The sequence below is a fragment of the Myotis myotis genome, unplaced genomic scaffold (genome assembly GCF_014108235.1).
Source record: "Myotis myotis isolate mMyoMyo1 unplaced genomic scaffold, mMyoMyo1.p scaffold_m19_p_1, whole genome shotgun sequence".
Classification (NCBI taxonomy): Eukaryota; Metazoa; Chordata; class Mammalia; order Chiroptera; family Vespertilionidae; genus Myotis; species Myotis myotis.
In genome coordinates this window covers 99,655,114-99,667,499 of record NW_023416313.1, presented here as the reverse complement: position 1 = coordinate 99,667,499, position 12,386 = coordinate 99,655,114, and the positions used below count along the sequence as shown (strand labels likewise).

The window sequence follows — 12,386 nt, the reverse complement described above, 5'->3', positions numbered from 1 at the left end:
GATCCTATGTGAGTAGCCAAATCAAGAAATTTACATGAAACGTTCTCACAGCACTGAGTGTGGAACCCTCTGAGAATGAGGAAGGCTGCGATGTGCTGTTTTCTAAACGGAGACGGACGTAAAGGTCAGCTCTGCAGGCAGGGCTCTGGCAGCGCTGCTCTCCTCCCAGCTTCGGGGCGTTACTGTCATAGGCAGTGAGCAGTGCTCCCTTTGTCCACTCTTCTTCCTCCTCCCCTCCTCCTCCCTCACACCATTTCTTTTATTAAGGAGAAGACACTTTCAATTTGTTGACTAAACAGATAACAAATTCAAGAAGCCAGTACAGTCACATACCACTTAACGACAAAGATACATTCTGAGAAATGTGTCACTAGGTGATTTTTTTCGTGGGAACATTATCGAGTGCACTTACAGAAACCTAGATGGAATAGCCTGCTACACACCCAGGCCTATGGTCAAGCCCATTGCTCCTAGCCTACAAGCCTGTATAGTATGTTACTGTACAAACATTTTGAAATAAAATCAAGCACAAGAGAAAATGATGCAATCAAGAAACACGGTAAACACAAGATGTATGAGGCTGCTGCCAGCTAACACAACGTGTTGTGTCATAGCAAACTTTTTTTGGATAAGTAGAAATAGTAGACTCTAAACTAATGTTTAAAAGTAGAGGATGGCAAATACATAAACCAGAAGCATAGTCATTTATTGTCATTATCAAGTGTTATGTACTGAAGATAATTGTATGTGCTGTACTTTTATACAACTGGCAGTGTGGTGGGCTTGTTTACAATAGCATCACCACAAACACGTGAATAATGTGTGCTACTATGTTCGGATAGCTATGCCATCACTAGGCAATAGGAATGGTTCACCTCCATTATAACCTTGTGGAATATGTAGTCCATTGTTGACCGAAACGTTGTTATGTGTCACGTGACTATAGTACTTTTACCAAAGTCAAAGTGTGTGTGACTCACAGGGCTGGCCAGTTGACATGCTTTTGACTAAAGAGTCAATTAAGCCACACGACTGATGCCTTCTGTTGAGTAGCTCGATGGGATTTCTGGATTTAGTAATCGCCACTGACTGTTCACATCAAGGAGTGCAGGGCAGGGCTCCTCTGAATGCCCTTGTCCAGGAGTGTCACTTCCTGGGTATAACTCTGCCACCATCTTCATGTTTGTTATCTGGAATTTGGAAATCTGCCTAGGTTTCCTCTTCTACTTCCTTAGTCAAATAGAAAAAAAAAGGGGGGGGGGGGAAAGCTTGGGAATGAACCCACTCCTTTCCTCTGAATACAAGACACAAGCTGCTCATTTGTATCTATCAGTGGCTTTGTTTTGTTTGAGGAACTTGCTGGGTCCCATCATTGCTCTCTGTACTAAAGCGGTTGGATTTATTTCTCTTTATTCAGGCATGGTTATTGATTTTTTGACAATGTTTAATATGAAAAGTTATAGATCTCCATGCAGTAGAGCCATTTGCCATAAATACCTGGGCAAGTGGCCGTGTGGTGATGTATGTGAGGAAGAAATCCTTGTGTCACCATTGTTCAACCACCAGACCAATGCTGTTTGAGAGAAGATATGTCACGTTGAACCTGCACATCATGTACTCAAAAAAGCTTTAAAAAATATTGTGTGGTTTTAAAAATATTTTGGTTATAAATCAAATGTCAGCTTTAAGTGCGGTGTTCATAGAGTAGCCACTCTGTGTGATGTAACCCATAAAAAACAAACAAACAAACAAACAAACAAAAACCAGAAGTGCCCACAGATTTGCACCAGCCTGCACTTTTTTCATAGGAGTCCATTTATCTGGGAGAACTTTTGTAGCACCAGCAAGTCTAGTTAGAAACTTCCATCGGCTGTATCTCTTCCTGCTTCTGCTTTCTCACCGTCTGCACTGATGTCATCTCAGACCAAGCCACCACCTAATTCATTCCACAGCCTAGCAACACCCACTGAGCCACCTTCCAGCCGTTCTCTACACGGCTGCCAGATTATTCATTTCATGCCTTCTCCTGCATAAAACTCTGGAATGCCTTCCATTTTTAAAAATCAGTTAGGGTTTGACCAGGGAAGGAAAGCAAGGATAAGTGAAATGGATTGAGGGATTTATTATGGGGATTCAAGCTTGCACAGTTGTTAGGGCAGTGAAAATTGTAACCACATAGAACCTTTATTTCTTTAACTAGGAGCCCAGCGCACTCTGCCTTGACACCTGAACCTCTCCACGTAGAGCTCTAGTGCTCCGGGCCCAGCCCCCAGAACCCTCTGGCAGTCTCTGGCTACTTCAAGCCCCGCCCTCAGTCCCTTGAGTCGCTTAGGGCTGGTCCCACCTTCTCTGGGCGCCTCCCCACTTCCACCCCATCTCCGGAGCAACACAGCAGCTCCGCCCAGTCATGGCACCGGAGGAGAGAGTGGAAGCCTCCCGCCTGCTGCGCTGTGCTCCTTCCCCTGGCAAGTGGGCTGCTGGGCACTCAGAGTGCCAGCGACGGGTGGCGAAGGACTGGTGAGGGGGGCGCTATGCGCTCTCACCCCTGCCCTTCCCGGCAGGGGATGGTCTCACTCCTCCAAGCGCCTCCCCACTTCCGCCCCAGCTAATATGCTAATGATCTGGTTGTTACCCATTACGGCGTATTGACGATTAGCATATTAGCTCTTCATTAGTATAGAGATGATGTTTGCTCCTTTCTTTCCTTTTGTTCAAACTGGTCCCATCCAGCACCCTGGCTCACCTGCCTTCTCTCTTGCAGGACCACTGCCTGAAGCATTAAGCCCTCAGGACAATGAGGTTCTGATCAGCATTCAATAATCTTAGGAACAAAATCTCAAGTCTGTTGGCCTCAGAGACAGAGTTTTGGTCAAAGTAGGGATAACTTCTAGTCCTCAGTTGGTTTCAGCTTCAGGCCCAGAAAAGCTGTGAAACCAGACAAGCAATGCCATGGCTGACCCCAGCGCCGGATGCATTGATCCTGGGGCCACCCAATCAGTAGAGACCACCACGCTGATTGTGACCCTGACTCCCTGGCCACCATGACTAATGATTTTCCTCTGTGTAACCTGTTCCCTGGAAGCCACTGGGGAGCCAGGTCCTGAGTATGAGCTCAGCTGAGTCTCCTCCACCTGTGGGCCACTTCCTAAAACAAACCCTGGCTTTCTCTGCTGCAGCCTCCTGTTCATGTCTTACTGGGCTTTGATTCACTCAGGTAACTGGACCCCATTAGTCTGGCAGCAAAACCAATTCACCAAACATCAACTTGTCAATTTGACCATCGCATTTAAAACTGTAAAGCAGGGTCCTTTAACCAGGTCTGGGACTGGTTGCAGCAGAGGCAGGGGCGGGAAAAGAACAGATGTCCATGAATTCCACTCATTCATATGAAAGATATTGAGGAAGTCCTAGCCTCTGAAATGTGAAATGTAATTGACATGGATATTTGACCCAAGTAGAAATAAAAATTGTAAGCATAATTACCAGGATGAAATCTCAGTGAAACTAAGTCGCCTCCAGACTATCCACCCACCAACAAATCTCCAACAACTTGGCAAATTTCCATAGTTTATAAAAGTTAATTCATGCACGTATTTTTAAAAATGACAAAGCCTACATATTGCCTCTGGTTTTCAGTTCAGTGCTGTTTTCTGATTCTCTTCTTTTTTTGCTCTTTTTTTTTTTAATGGTCTATGTTTTTTTATTCTTTTACTGTTGTAATTAGCTATGTATTTATAGTAGGAAGGAGGGAGGCTGACATTATAACCATGGTCATTTGGGCAGCTTCACCAGGAAGCTGCAACTTTACACTCCCCAGGGAACCGGCAGTCCATTCCCTGCAAATCACTGCGGGAAGCGTTAGAATAAAGGGGGAAGTGGGTGTGTGAGCAGTGAAGTCCAGTGATGTAGGGAAGGTGATTGCCTGTTAGTCTAACCTGGGAACAAAGATCATTGACTAGAAGAGTGAAGCGAATGCAAGCCCACACAAATTGGGGAATACATAATCCCCAGACAAAGGAGTTCTCTCTCTGTTGTTCCTCTGGCTTTGCTCCTGCTTTCTTGCACTCAGCTATGCTCCCTCCATAGCCATGTGGCCCTAGAAGCGGCATGCGGACCCCACCCGCAAGGGACTGCAACTGGGAATACAGGCTGATCTAGCCACATGCTGGACTGGAATGTGCTATTTTGAATGGAAACTCAGGGCAGTAACTTTAATCCTAGCTCTGCTGAAGACATAGCTGGACTTCTTCCATGCTAGGACAGAGGGAGGGGGGCCTTGGAAATGCAGGGGTTTAATTCCATGAAAATAAATATTCATTCTCCCATGCGAGTCTTAGAAAATTACTTGTGACATCACAAGAAGCCCCTTCCACTGGCAACAGGAGGGGACACAGAGAATGCCCCACCCATAACAAGTCTACACTCCCTAGAATTACAAGGCTGTCCCCCTTTAACTAGGCTGTGAGAATAATTACAGCCAATCCTCCGTCTCTCTCTCTCTGTTCAGATTTCACATTGGAAGTACAACAAAACTGTGACAAACGTGTATATAGCTCCAGTTGTCCCTTGTCCCACTACCCTCTGTGTGCGCTAATACTGAACAAAGCAGCTTCCCATGGATTTTCCACAGAATGGCCGAAGCCTGCTTTCTTTGTGGGGGTTGGGGGGTGAGATTCACTCCTGTCTGCGCAGTTGTGTTCTGCAGCTCTCCTTGCCCAGTGCTGCCCTTCTTGTCTGTGAACTCTCATCTCTAAGGAGGCAGGCCGCTAACAGCCCGGCCTGTGCACTGAGAAGAGCGCCACTCCCAGGCTGGCTGTGGTGGGAAGACAGCTCCCTCGCTGCACAGTGGCCATGAGTTCTATCTTATCCGACTAAAAGACACAGTCCAGCTTAGAGCCTGGTGGCTACGGCTTGTTCTGTACACATTGTGTCTTATCATACAGCAACAGCTCATCCTGCCGAGAGAGTTTGCAGGAAATTCCCAGAAGAGATGACCTTTCTGAAGGTGTTTTTTTGTGTGTTTTTTCCACAAAGACTCACAGCTTGTGAGCTTAAAACTTACCAACCTTGCTCTTTCAAATTTCTATCAATTGAATATGCAGGTTGGTACTCTTCTAGGAAAAATGATGGTGTATGATCAATTTTTTCAAGTTTCAGCCCCCCAGTGACCCGCTAGGAGCACATGTGCAAGAACATCAGCCAAAAGGAAGGAAAGAGCAAATGAACTCTCATAGAAGAGTGAGTTGATTATTAATTGTGCTGTGGTTTCACCAACTGAAGGAACTAGCTATGCAGACTTTGCTCTCAGTAACAGGGAATAGGCAGTATTGAACAGAGTTCATCGACATCATCAATGAAAACTATGCCCTGTGAAGTGACTGGCAGCTACTTAGCAGTTCTCTAAACAGATACCATCCTCTTTCATCCTGATCACTGATAGGGAATTTTTGGACTGGAACCCAGATTCTTTGTCCGCTGGAGTCGAAGAATGAATCCACAGACAGAAGGTGGTATAGCAAAGGTGGAAATTTATTAAAGAAGAGTACAGACTCCCAAGTAGGGAGAGGGAATGGGTCCCACTGAGTTTCCATGGTTTATAAAGTTCCTGTGCCCTGATATCCCTTCTGATTGGTCAATATTCCCTTTTGAATTGGTTACTATAGTAACTCCTGAGGCTCTCCTCCCTCATTGCCCTCTTATTCCTTCTGGGCTTTCTTCCTTCTTCTTTATTTTGTAAATATAGACCTTTTTGGCTACTTCCAGTTCCCTTGTCTTATGGAAATATACCTGTTGCTGCTCCCTTGTCTTATGGAAATGTAACCGCCCCTGGCTTCCTTGTGTTATGGAGATGTACCTTCTCCCTGTCTATAGCCCTATGTTTTGTTTTTTTTGCATGGACCCCTATTCTAAAAAGTCTCTAAACCTGCCTATGTTCCCCTAAAATTCCTGTTTCATCACCATGGAAATTATTTAGATATTGGGAGCGTGTCTTGCTGAAGACCATTATCAACCAAAAACAAATGTCCATGCTAGCCCCAACCTCTGAAGTTCTCTGTTAAATGGTCTCAATCAATCATTTACACATTGTGGGCCAATATGTATCAAACACCTGGGTTTCAGATAATTGCAGTGGCTTGATGTAATTGGACTTTATCTCAGTACTCCCTTTTCTCCAACCCTGACTTGTTTTCGCCTTGCCTTATGTATACACTATGCCCATTACAAATTTGTCCTGTACCCATTGCTCCCCCAAATGATCGCCTCTCTCATCAACCACTTCCTCTGAAAAGAAATAACCTAGACACACATAATTGTTCTTTGAACTAGCAAAACAAAGCTACTATTTATCCAATGTGTGCTATGCGCTTTTGCATGTCTTTCTGTCTATGGTACCTAATTTAATTCTTATGAAAGCCTATGAAATGTGCATTGTTATTCTGATTCACAGATGAGAAAAATGATGCTCAGAAAGTCAGAGAAGGTCCTCAGAAGGATGTGGGGAAAAGTGATTTCAGAATGTATTCTAAAAGAACAATTTGAGAGCTTCCAGAGGCACTTTCCCGCAGTTCCCAGTCAGTTTTTCACTGTCCTCTGTTGTGTCTGGTTGGTGCTGTGTGTGGAGGGAACACTGGGTTTGCTCTTGGCCACCACTTTCAGTAGCCCCTGCTTCTTTCCGAGTAAAATCCCTTTGTTTCAGAAAGGTGCTTTCAAATGGAAGTGCTGCAGTTGGGGTTCTTGCTGTTACTGATGGAAACGGTGAAAACTTAACTTGTGTTACAAACTAAAGTAAATACAGGATAAATGAAGAGGTACTTACTCTTTCTAGAGAGAGCAGATTTCAGTTTCAATAAATCATAGGTGCTTTCATTATGACTAGGATTTTTAGCTTTATTTTCAAAGTGTGTTTCTATGTGCCATAGATAAAATAAAACATCAAGAGTGAAGAGGTTTGTTTGTTTTTCCATTGTTAAACCTAGATGTCCCCCTCGTCCTCCCTGAGTTGTCTTTTGGGGAATAATCTGTGAAATCATCAAGGTCAGATATTTTGTCTTTTTCCTCTTTCTAACTTCAATTTCTGGCACATGGTGGACCTTCCACAAAAGTTTGTTCCTTTGGACAGTAAATGAATAATGGAATCACCAGTAGCCCCAGTATACTTAATTTAGCTGGAAAATGACAAATGAAACAGTTCTGATGCATGATGGCTGGTTTTGATATGTTATTGATTATAAAGGTTTTTAAAATGGAGATTATTGTTGCATTATCCAGGGAAGCATAGCTATGACTAATGAGATAAAATTAAGCAAAAGAAAAATATGAATTGAATATCAAGAAATATTTACAGTAGATGAGGCTGGGATTTAATCAGGCAGAGGAGTCCCAGTGGAGGTTGTCGGGACATTTACCACCATGCGTGTCACTGGGCGCTGCAGTGAGCTCCCGCAATTTACAGGGACAGGCCCGGACTGCGGCAGGATGATAAGTGAGATCGTATTTCTAGTTTCACTGATTTCTTTCTTACACGGGTTATACATTCACAGCCTCCGTCCCCTATGGAAAGAATTTATGTATGTGTTAAGTTTTCTAACTATAGTTTCCTTTTTCCAGAAAATACTCCTTTTAGAGCATCTCCAGGTATCCTCAGAAATGTCTTCTTTAAGTGGCAAAGTCCAAACTGTTTTGGGACTACTGGAGCCAAGCAAACTGGGCCGCACCCTGACCCATGAGCATTTGACAATGACCTTTGACTGCTGTTACTACCCACCTCCTCCACCTCACGAAGCTATCTCTAAGGAACCTATTATGATGAAAAATTTGTTTTGGATTCGGAAAAACCCTTATTCCCATAAAGAGAATCTTCAGTTGAATCAGGAGACGGAAGCCATCAAAGAAGAATTGTTGTATTTTAAAGCCAGCGGTGGAGGGGCCATGGTGGAGAACACGACCACAGGGATTTGCCGGGACGTGCAGACTTTGAAGTGGCTCGCAGAGGAGACTGGTGTCCACATCGTAGCAGGCGCTGGGTTTTATGTGGATGCAACTCACTCTTCAGAGACCAGAGCCATGTCTGTGGAGCAGGTAGGAAGCCCTAAGTTCTTTGACGATATTTGCATAGACATTCCGAATAGCCAGAATTCAGATGTTGGATTATCTCCACGTGTCATCTACATTTGGAAATGTCATTGGCTCACAGGTAGCTGAGCATTCTACAGAAATTTGCTAGATAGCAAGGACATCTTCCAATTGAGACCCAAATGAGAAACATTTCATTCCATAAAGAAAAAGTGCTGGGGTTCTTGTCCCAGCATCAAGAAGGGTTCAGGAATCTGGAGAAGGCTGTGCATAGATTTAATAGGAATCCAGAAACTAATAAAGAGTCCGGAGATGAGATATAATTTTGAAAGGCATTGGGGATCAGAGGAGCTTAGCTAAAAGAGCTAAGATCCAAGATCTTAAGCCTAAGGTCTTAGGTTCTCCTTGTCCCCAGGACTCCATGCTTTTTATTAACACAATTTGTCCTGAGGCAAGGCAGAGATATACACTTCAAAGGGTCAGGGTTTAGTACAGAGTCCATTGTCAGAATGGGGGAATTAGTCTATGGCTGTTCAGGTATTTGGCCAGTAGGAGGCAATAACATGTAGATTAAGATGCCTTTTAGCTGTCTGGCAGCCAACAATCAGTTTAATGTATCCTATTCAGGTTTGGGGAAATGCCTTCAGCCATTCCCAACAGGTGACTACATGTGTGACTCAACACTGTTGAGTCCCCAAGTCTCATCAACCTTTTGATGAAACTCTTGAAATTATGACATGCTGGAATTGGTCTCCGGCAAAAATGCATTGAGGAAGGAGATCTTAATGCACTGGTCACTGCAAAACCCAACGTGTTAATACTTAGATCTGTGTACCTCAGTAGTGGCATCCCGGTCTGTTTGTAAACCTCAGTTTTTCATGATAAGCTTCGGTTATGCAACCTCAATTTTGTTGCTGGGTTTTATAATAACCAACCATAAAAATTCACTGTAGGGTGAAACTTGGCAGGCAGAGACTTGGCACATTTGGGAATATGTTTCCTTCTCCTTTTATAAAACAGGAAGGGTGGAAGAAAATCCATTCCCTTGTTGTCATAAGCTCTTAAGCAAGAATGAGTGTAAGAAACTAAATCTTTCAGGGTCTAAAAGAACAAATAATCAGCAAAACTTGGGGCATGTGTATGTGCTCTCTTTCTAGACATCCATGTAGGTGTTTATACATATATGTATATATTTATCTATCTTTCATTGCCTGCTTGACAGGCTTAGCATGTCAGTTGCAGTTTTTACAAAGCCTCAGTTAATCTTTAAAATACTTTGTTTTTCAAATCTTTATCTGCATTACTTTCCAATCAAGCCTTTCCCTTTATATATATTTACATTATTTGAAGTCTATCATGATGTCAACAATAAACAGTCTTCCAACTACTCTCAGCAGTAACTGTAGATCTGACCAAAAAAATGCAATATCAGTATTGTGTGCTGTGAATTTTTTATGGTAAAAGAATGCATAAATAAGGGGAATTAAAAAATTACTTGATACAGTTGATGTAGATCCAAGAGTAGTCTTTTTATGTCTAAACTAGAGGCCCAGTGCATGAAATTCATGCGGGGGAGGAGGGTGTTCCTCAGCCCAGCCTGCACCCTCTCCAATCAGGGACCCCTCAGGGGATGTCTGACTGCCGGTTTAGGCCCTATCCCTATGGGACATCCCTCTCACAATCTGGCACTGCTGGTTTCCAAATGCTCGCCTGCCTGATTGCCCCTAACTGCTTCTGCCCGCCAGCCTGATCACCCCCTAACCATTCCCCTGCCAGCCTTATCAATGCCTAACTGCTTCCCTGCTGGCCCAATTGCCCCCAACTGCCCTCCCCTGCCTGCCTAATCTCGCCCCCAAGTGCCCTCCCCTGCTGGCCTGATCCCGCCCCCAACGGCCCTCCCTGCTGGCCTAATCTTGCCCCCAAGGCCCTCCCCTGCCGACCTGATTGCCCCTAATGGCCTCTGCCTCAGCCCCCACCAAGATGGCTTTGTTCAAGTCGGATGTCTGGAAGATGACTGGTCAACCCAGTCTAATTAGCATATTACCCTTTTATTAGTATAGATAGATTATTTAGGATAGGATTGCTTAAAGGGGGGGGAGGTCTTTTTCAGCAGGAGGAGATGCTCTTAGCAGACAAAAACACATAATCCCTATATCTGGACTGATAGCCAGCCATATGCACTGTACTGCCAAAGCGGTCCCAGATTAGGTTCTGATTGGTAGGTTTCTATGCCAGTTAGCATCAAAAGCTCCGCCTTCTAGGCAGCCATTGGCTCCTGGCACTTCACCCAGATTTGGTTCTGAGTGGTCGGTTTCTATGCCAGTCAGACTCTCTGAGCCTATCTCTGGACCTTATTAAAGAGGCGGGGCTGATCAGCAGCCCCCGAGGAGGCCCAAGAGAAACAGAGGCGGAGCTACTGGAGAAGCCCGGAGAAAAAGAGAGAGGCAACGGCTAATCAACAGCTGCGATGGAGGCTGTGGATTAGACCCTGCCTCTCTCTCTGCAGGCCTCTGTCTGGGCCTGATCCACAGCCCCCTTGGCAGTCAGTGCTGGGTCGCTGAGCCAGCACTGACTTCCAGTGTTTGGTTGAGCCTGCAGTCATTACGGACCCTGGCTCTTTATATATATAGATGCTTCTCTGGTTAAATTATAGATTTTTTTTTCATCTGAATATACTTTCATTAAGTCATATTTTTCCCCCAATAGTTCCTAAAGCTATACTTTTCTTGCTAAATAATCACAATAAGATATTACTGAATCTTTCATTTAGAATTACTTGCTGAATTTGAGATATGGCCAGCAAAATGCCTCTCTCCTTAACCAATACTAATGGAATGAATGATGAATACATTTTTGTAGAATGAATAACTAAATGAATAAGTACATTAACACACTGTGGCAATACTCTGTTGAGAAGTTTCACAGTCTATAAGGTATTTTCTTTCCCATCCTTCCTTAGCTTACTGATGTCCTCATTAATGAAATTCTCCACGGAGCGGATGGTACCAGCATCAAGTGTGGTGTTATTGGAGAAATTGGTTGCTCCTGGCCTCTGACTGAGAGCGAGAGGAAGGTACTTCATGCAACTGCTCATGCCCAGGCTCAGCTTGGCTGTCCTGTTATCATTCATCCTGGAAAGAACCCAAGTGCACCCTTTCAGATTATCCGAATATTACAAGAAGTAGGTATGGACATCTCCAAAACAGTTATGTCGCATCTTGATAGGTAAGCAAATTATGTACAAACTAGAGGACAAATGCACGAAATTCATGCAAGGGGTTCGGCCCTCACAGCCCTGGCTGCCTCGGCCAGCCCTCGAAGCCTGTGCTAGCCCTCAAAGCCCCTCCCAGCCCTGGCCAGCCCCCACAGCCCCAGCTTCGTCTGGAAGGTCGTCCAGACAGTATAATTAGCATAGTAGCTCTTTATTATATAGGATTAGTTCAAACCTCCAGATGATTATGGATGATTAGATGTGTAGGGGACAGCAAAGTAGCTGACTATATGAGCAGATGTTGGCTGGAGTTAATCTTGTGAATAAGCCTAACAGTGTTGCAAAGGCTACACATTAGCCTTTAGATTGAATTGATTAAGGAATTAGCACTGTATAAGTGTATTAATACATTACAGTTACTTCTAAATTGGGTACATCTTGGGTATGAGAATGTGTTTTTCATTATTTCTGGAAAACCTCAGCCCTTGTCTTTTCAAATATTGCTTCATCCATATTTTCTTTATATTTACATCATAAATTCCAAGTTGATATAAGTAGGATCTAATTACCTGTCCTCCATGTCTCTTAACATCTTCTCCATATTTCCATTTATTTTCATCTTTGAACTGTAATTTCTTCAATTCTGTCTTCCTATTTCTACTTCTCTCTCCATTGAAAGTGATCTGTTGCTTAGACTATCAATTTGCTTTACTAGTATAATACTAAGAACTATAGTTTTTCTTTATTTCTTTTCAAATCTGTGTGGTTAATTTTGACACATGTTTTCCCCTTCAACATATTTTCAACTCAAGTGTTAAAAAATATTGTGCATACAATGTTTACCTTATAATTAATAAATCTAATTTCTATTTTCTTTTTTACTCTAACTTTTTAGTTTGTTGATTCTTCTGGCTCTTGTTCATATGAGGTTATTTCCTTGTATTTAAAAAATGTTTTGTGGTCTTTAGATTCCTTGAAAATTATTATGAGTCTTGGGTTGAGTAGTGCCCCCTATTTTTTGTTTTGTTTTGTTTGTTTCTTATAGGTAGTGAGGGGGCACTTCTAACCTAGTATACTTTATTTATTTTTTAATTCTTTATTG

General features: G+C 43.3%; 1 protein-coding gene across 4 annotated transcripts in view; it reads left to right on the top strand.

The window, feature by feature from the left end:
* The window catches only part of PTER (phosphotriesterase related), a 73,246-nt gene that overhangs the window by 32,948 nt on the left and 27,912 nt on the right, over positions 1 to 12,386 (top strand). For all 4 annotated transcript variants that reach the window (XM_036346256.1, XM_036346274.1, XM_036346265.1 and 1 more), the window contains 2 exons: positions 7,609 to 8,079; positions 11,033 to 11,298. In XM_036346256.1, the coding sequence (XP_036202149.1) occupies positions 7,648 to 8,079; positions 11,033 to 11,298 (698 nt within the window). In that variant the 5' untranslated portion in view covers positions 7,609 to 7,647. The remainder of the gene's footprint in view (positions 1 to 7,608; positions 8,080 to 11,032; positions 11,299 to 12,386) is intronic.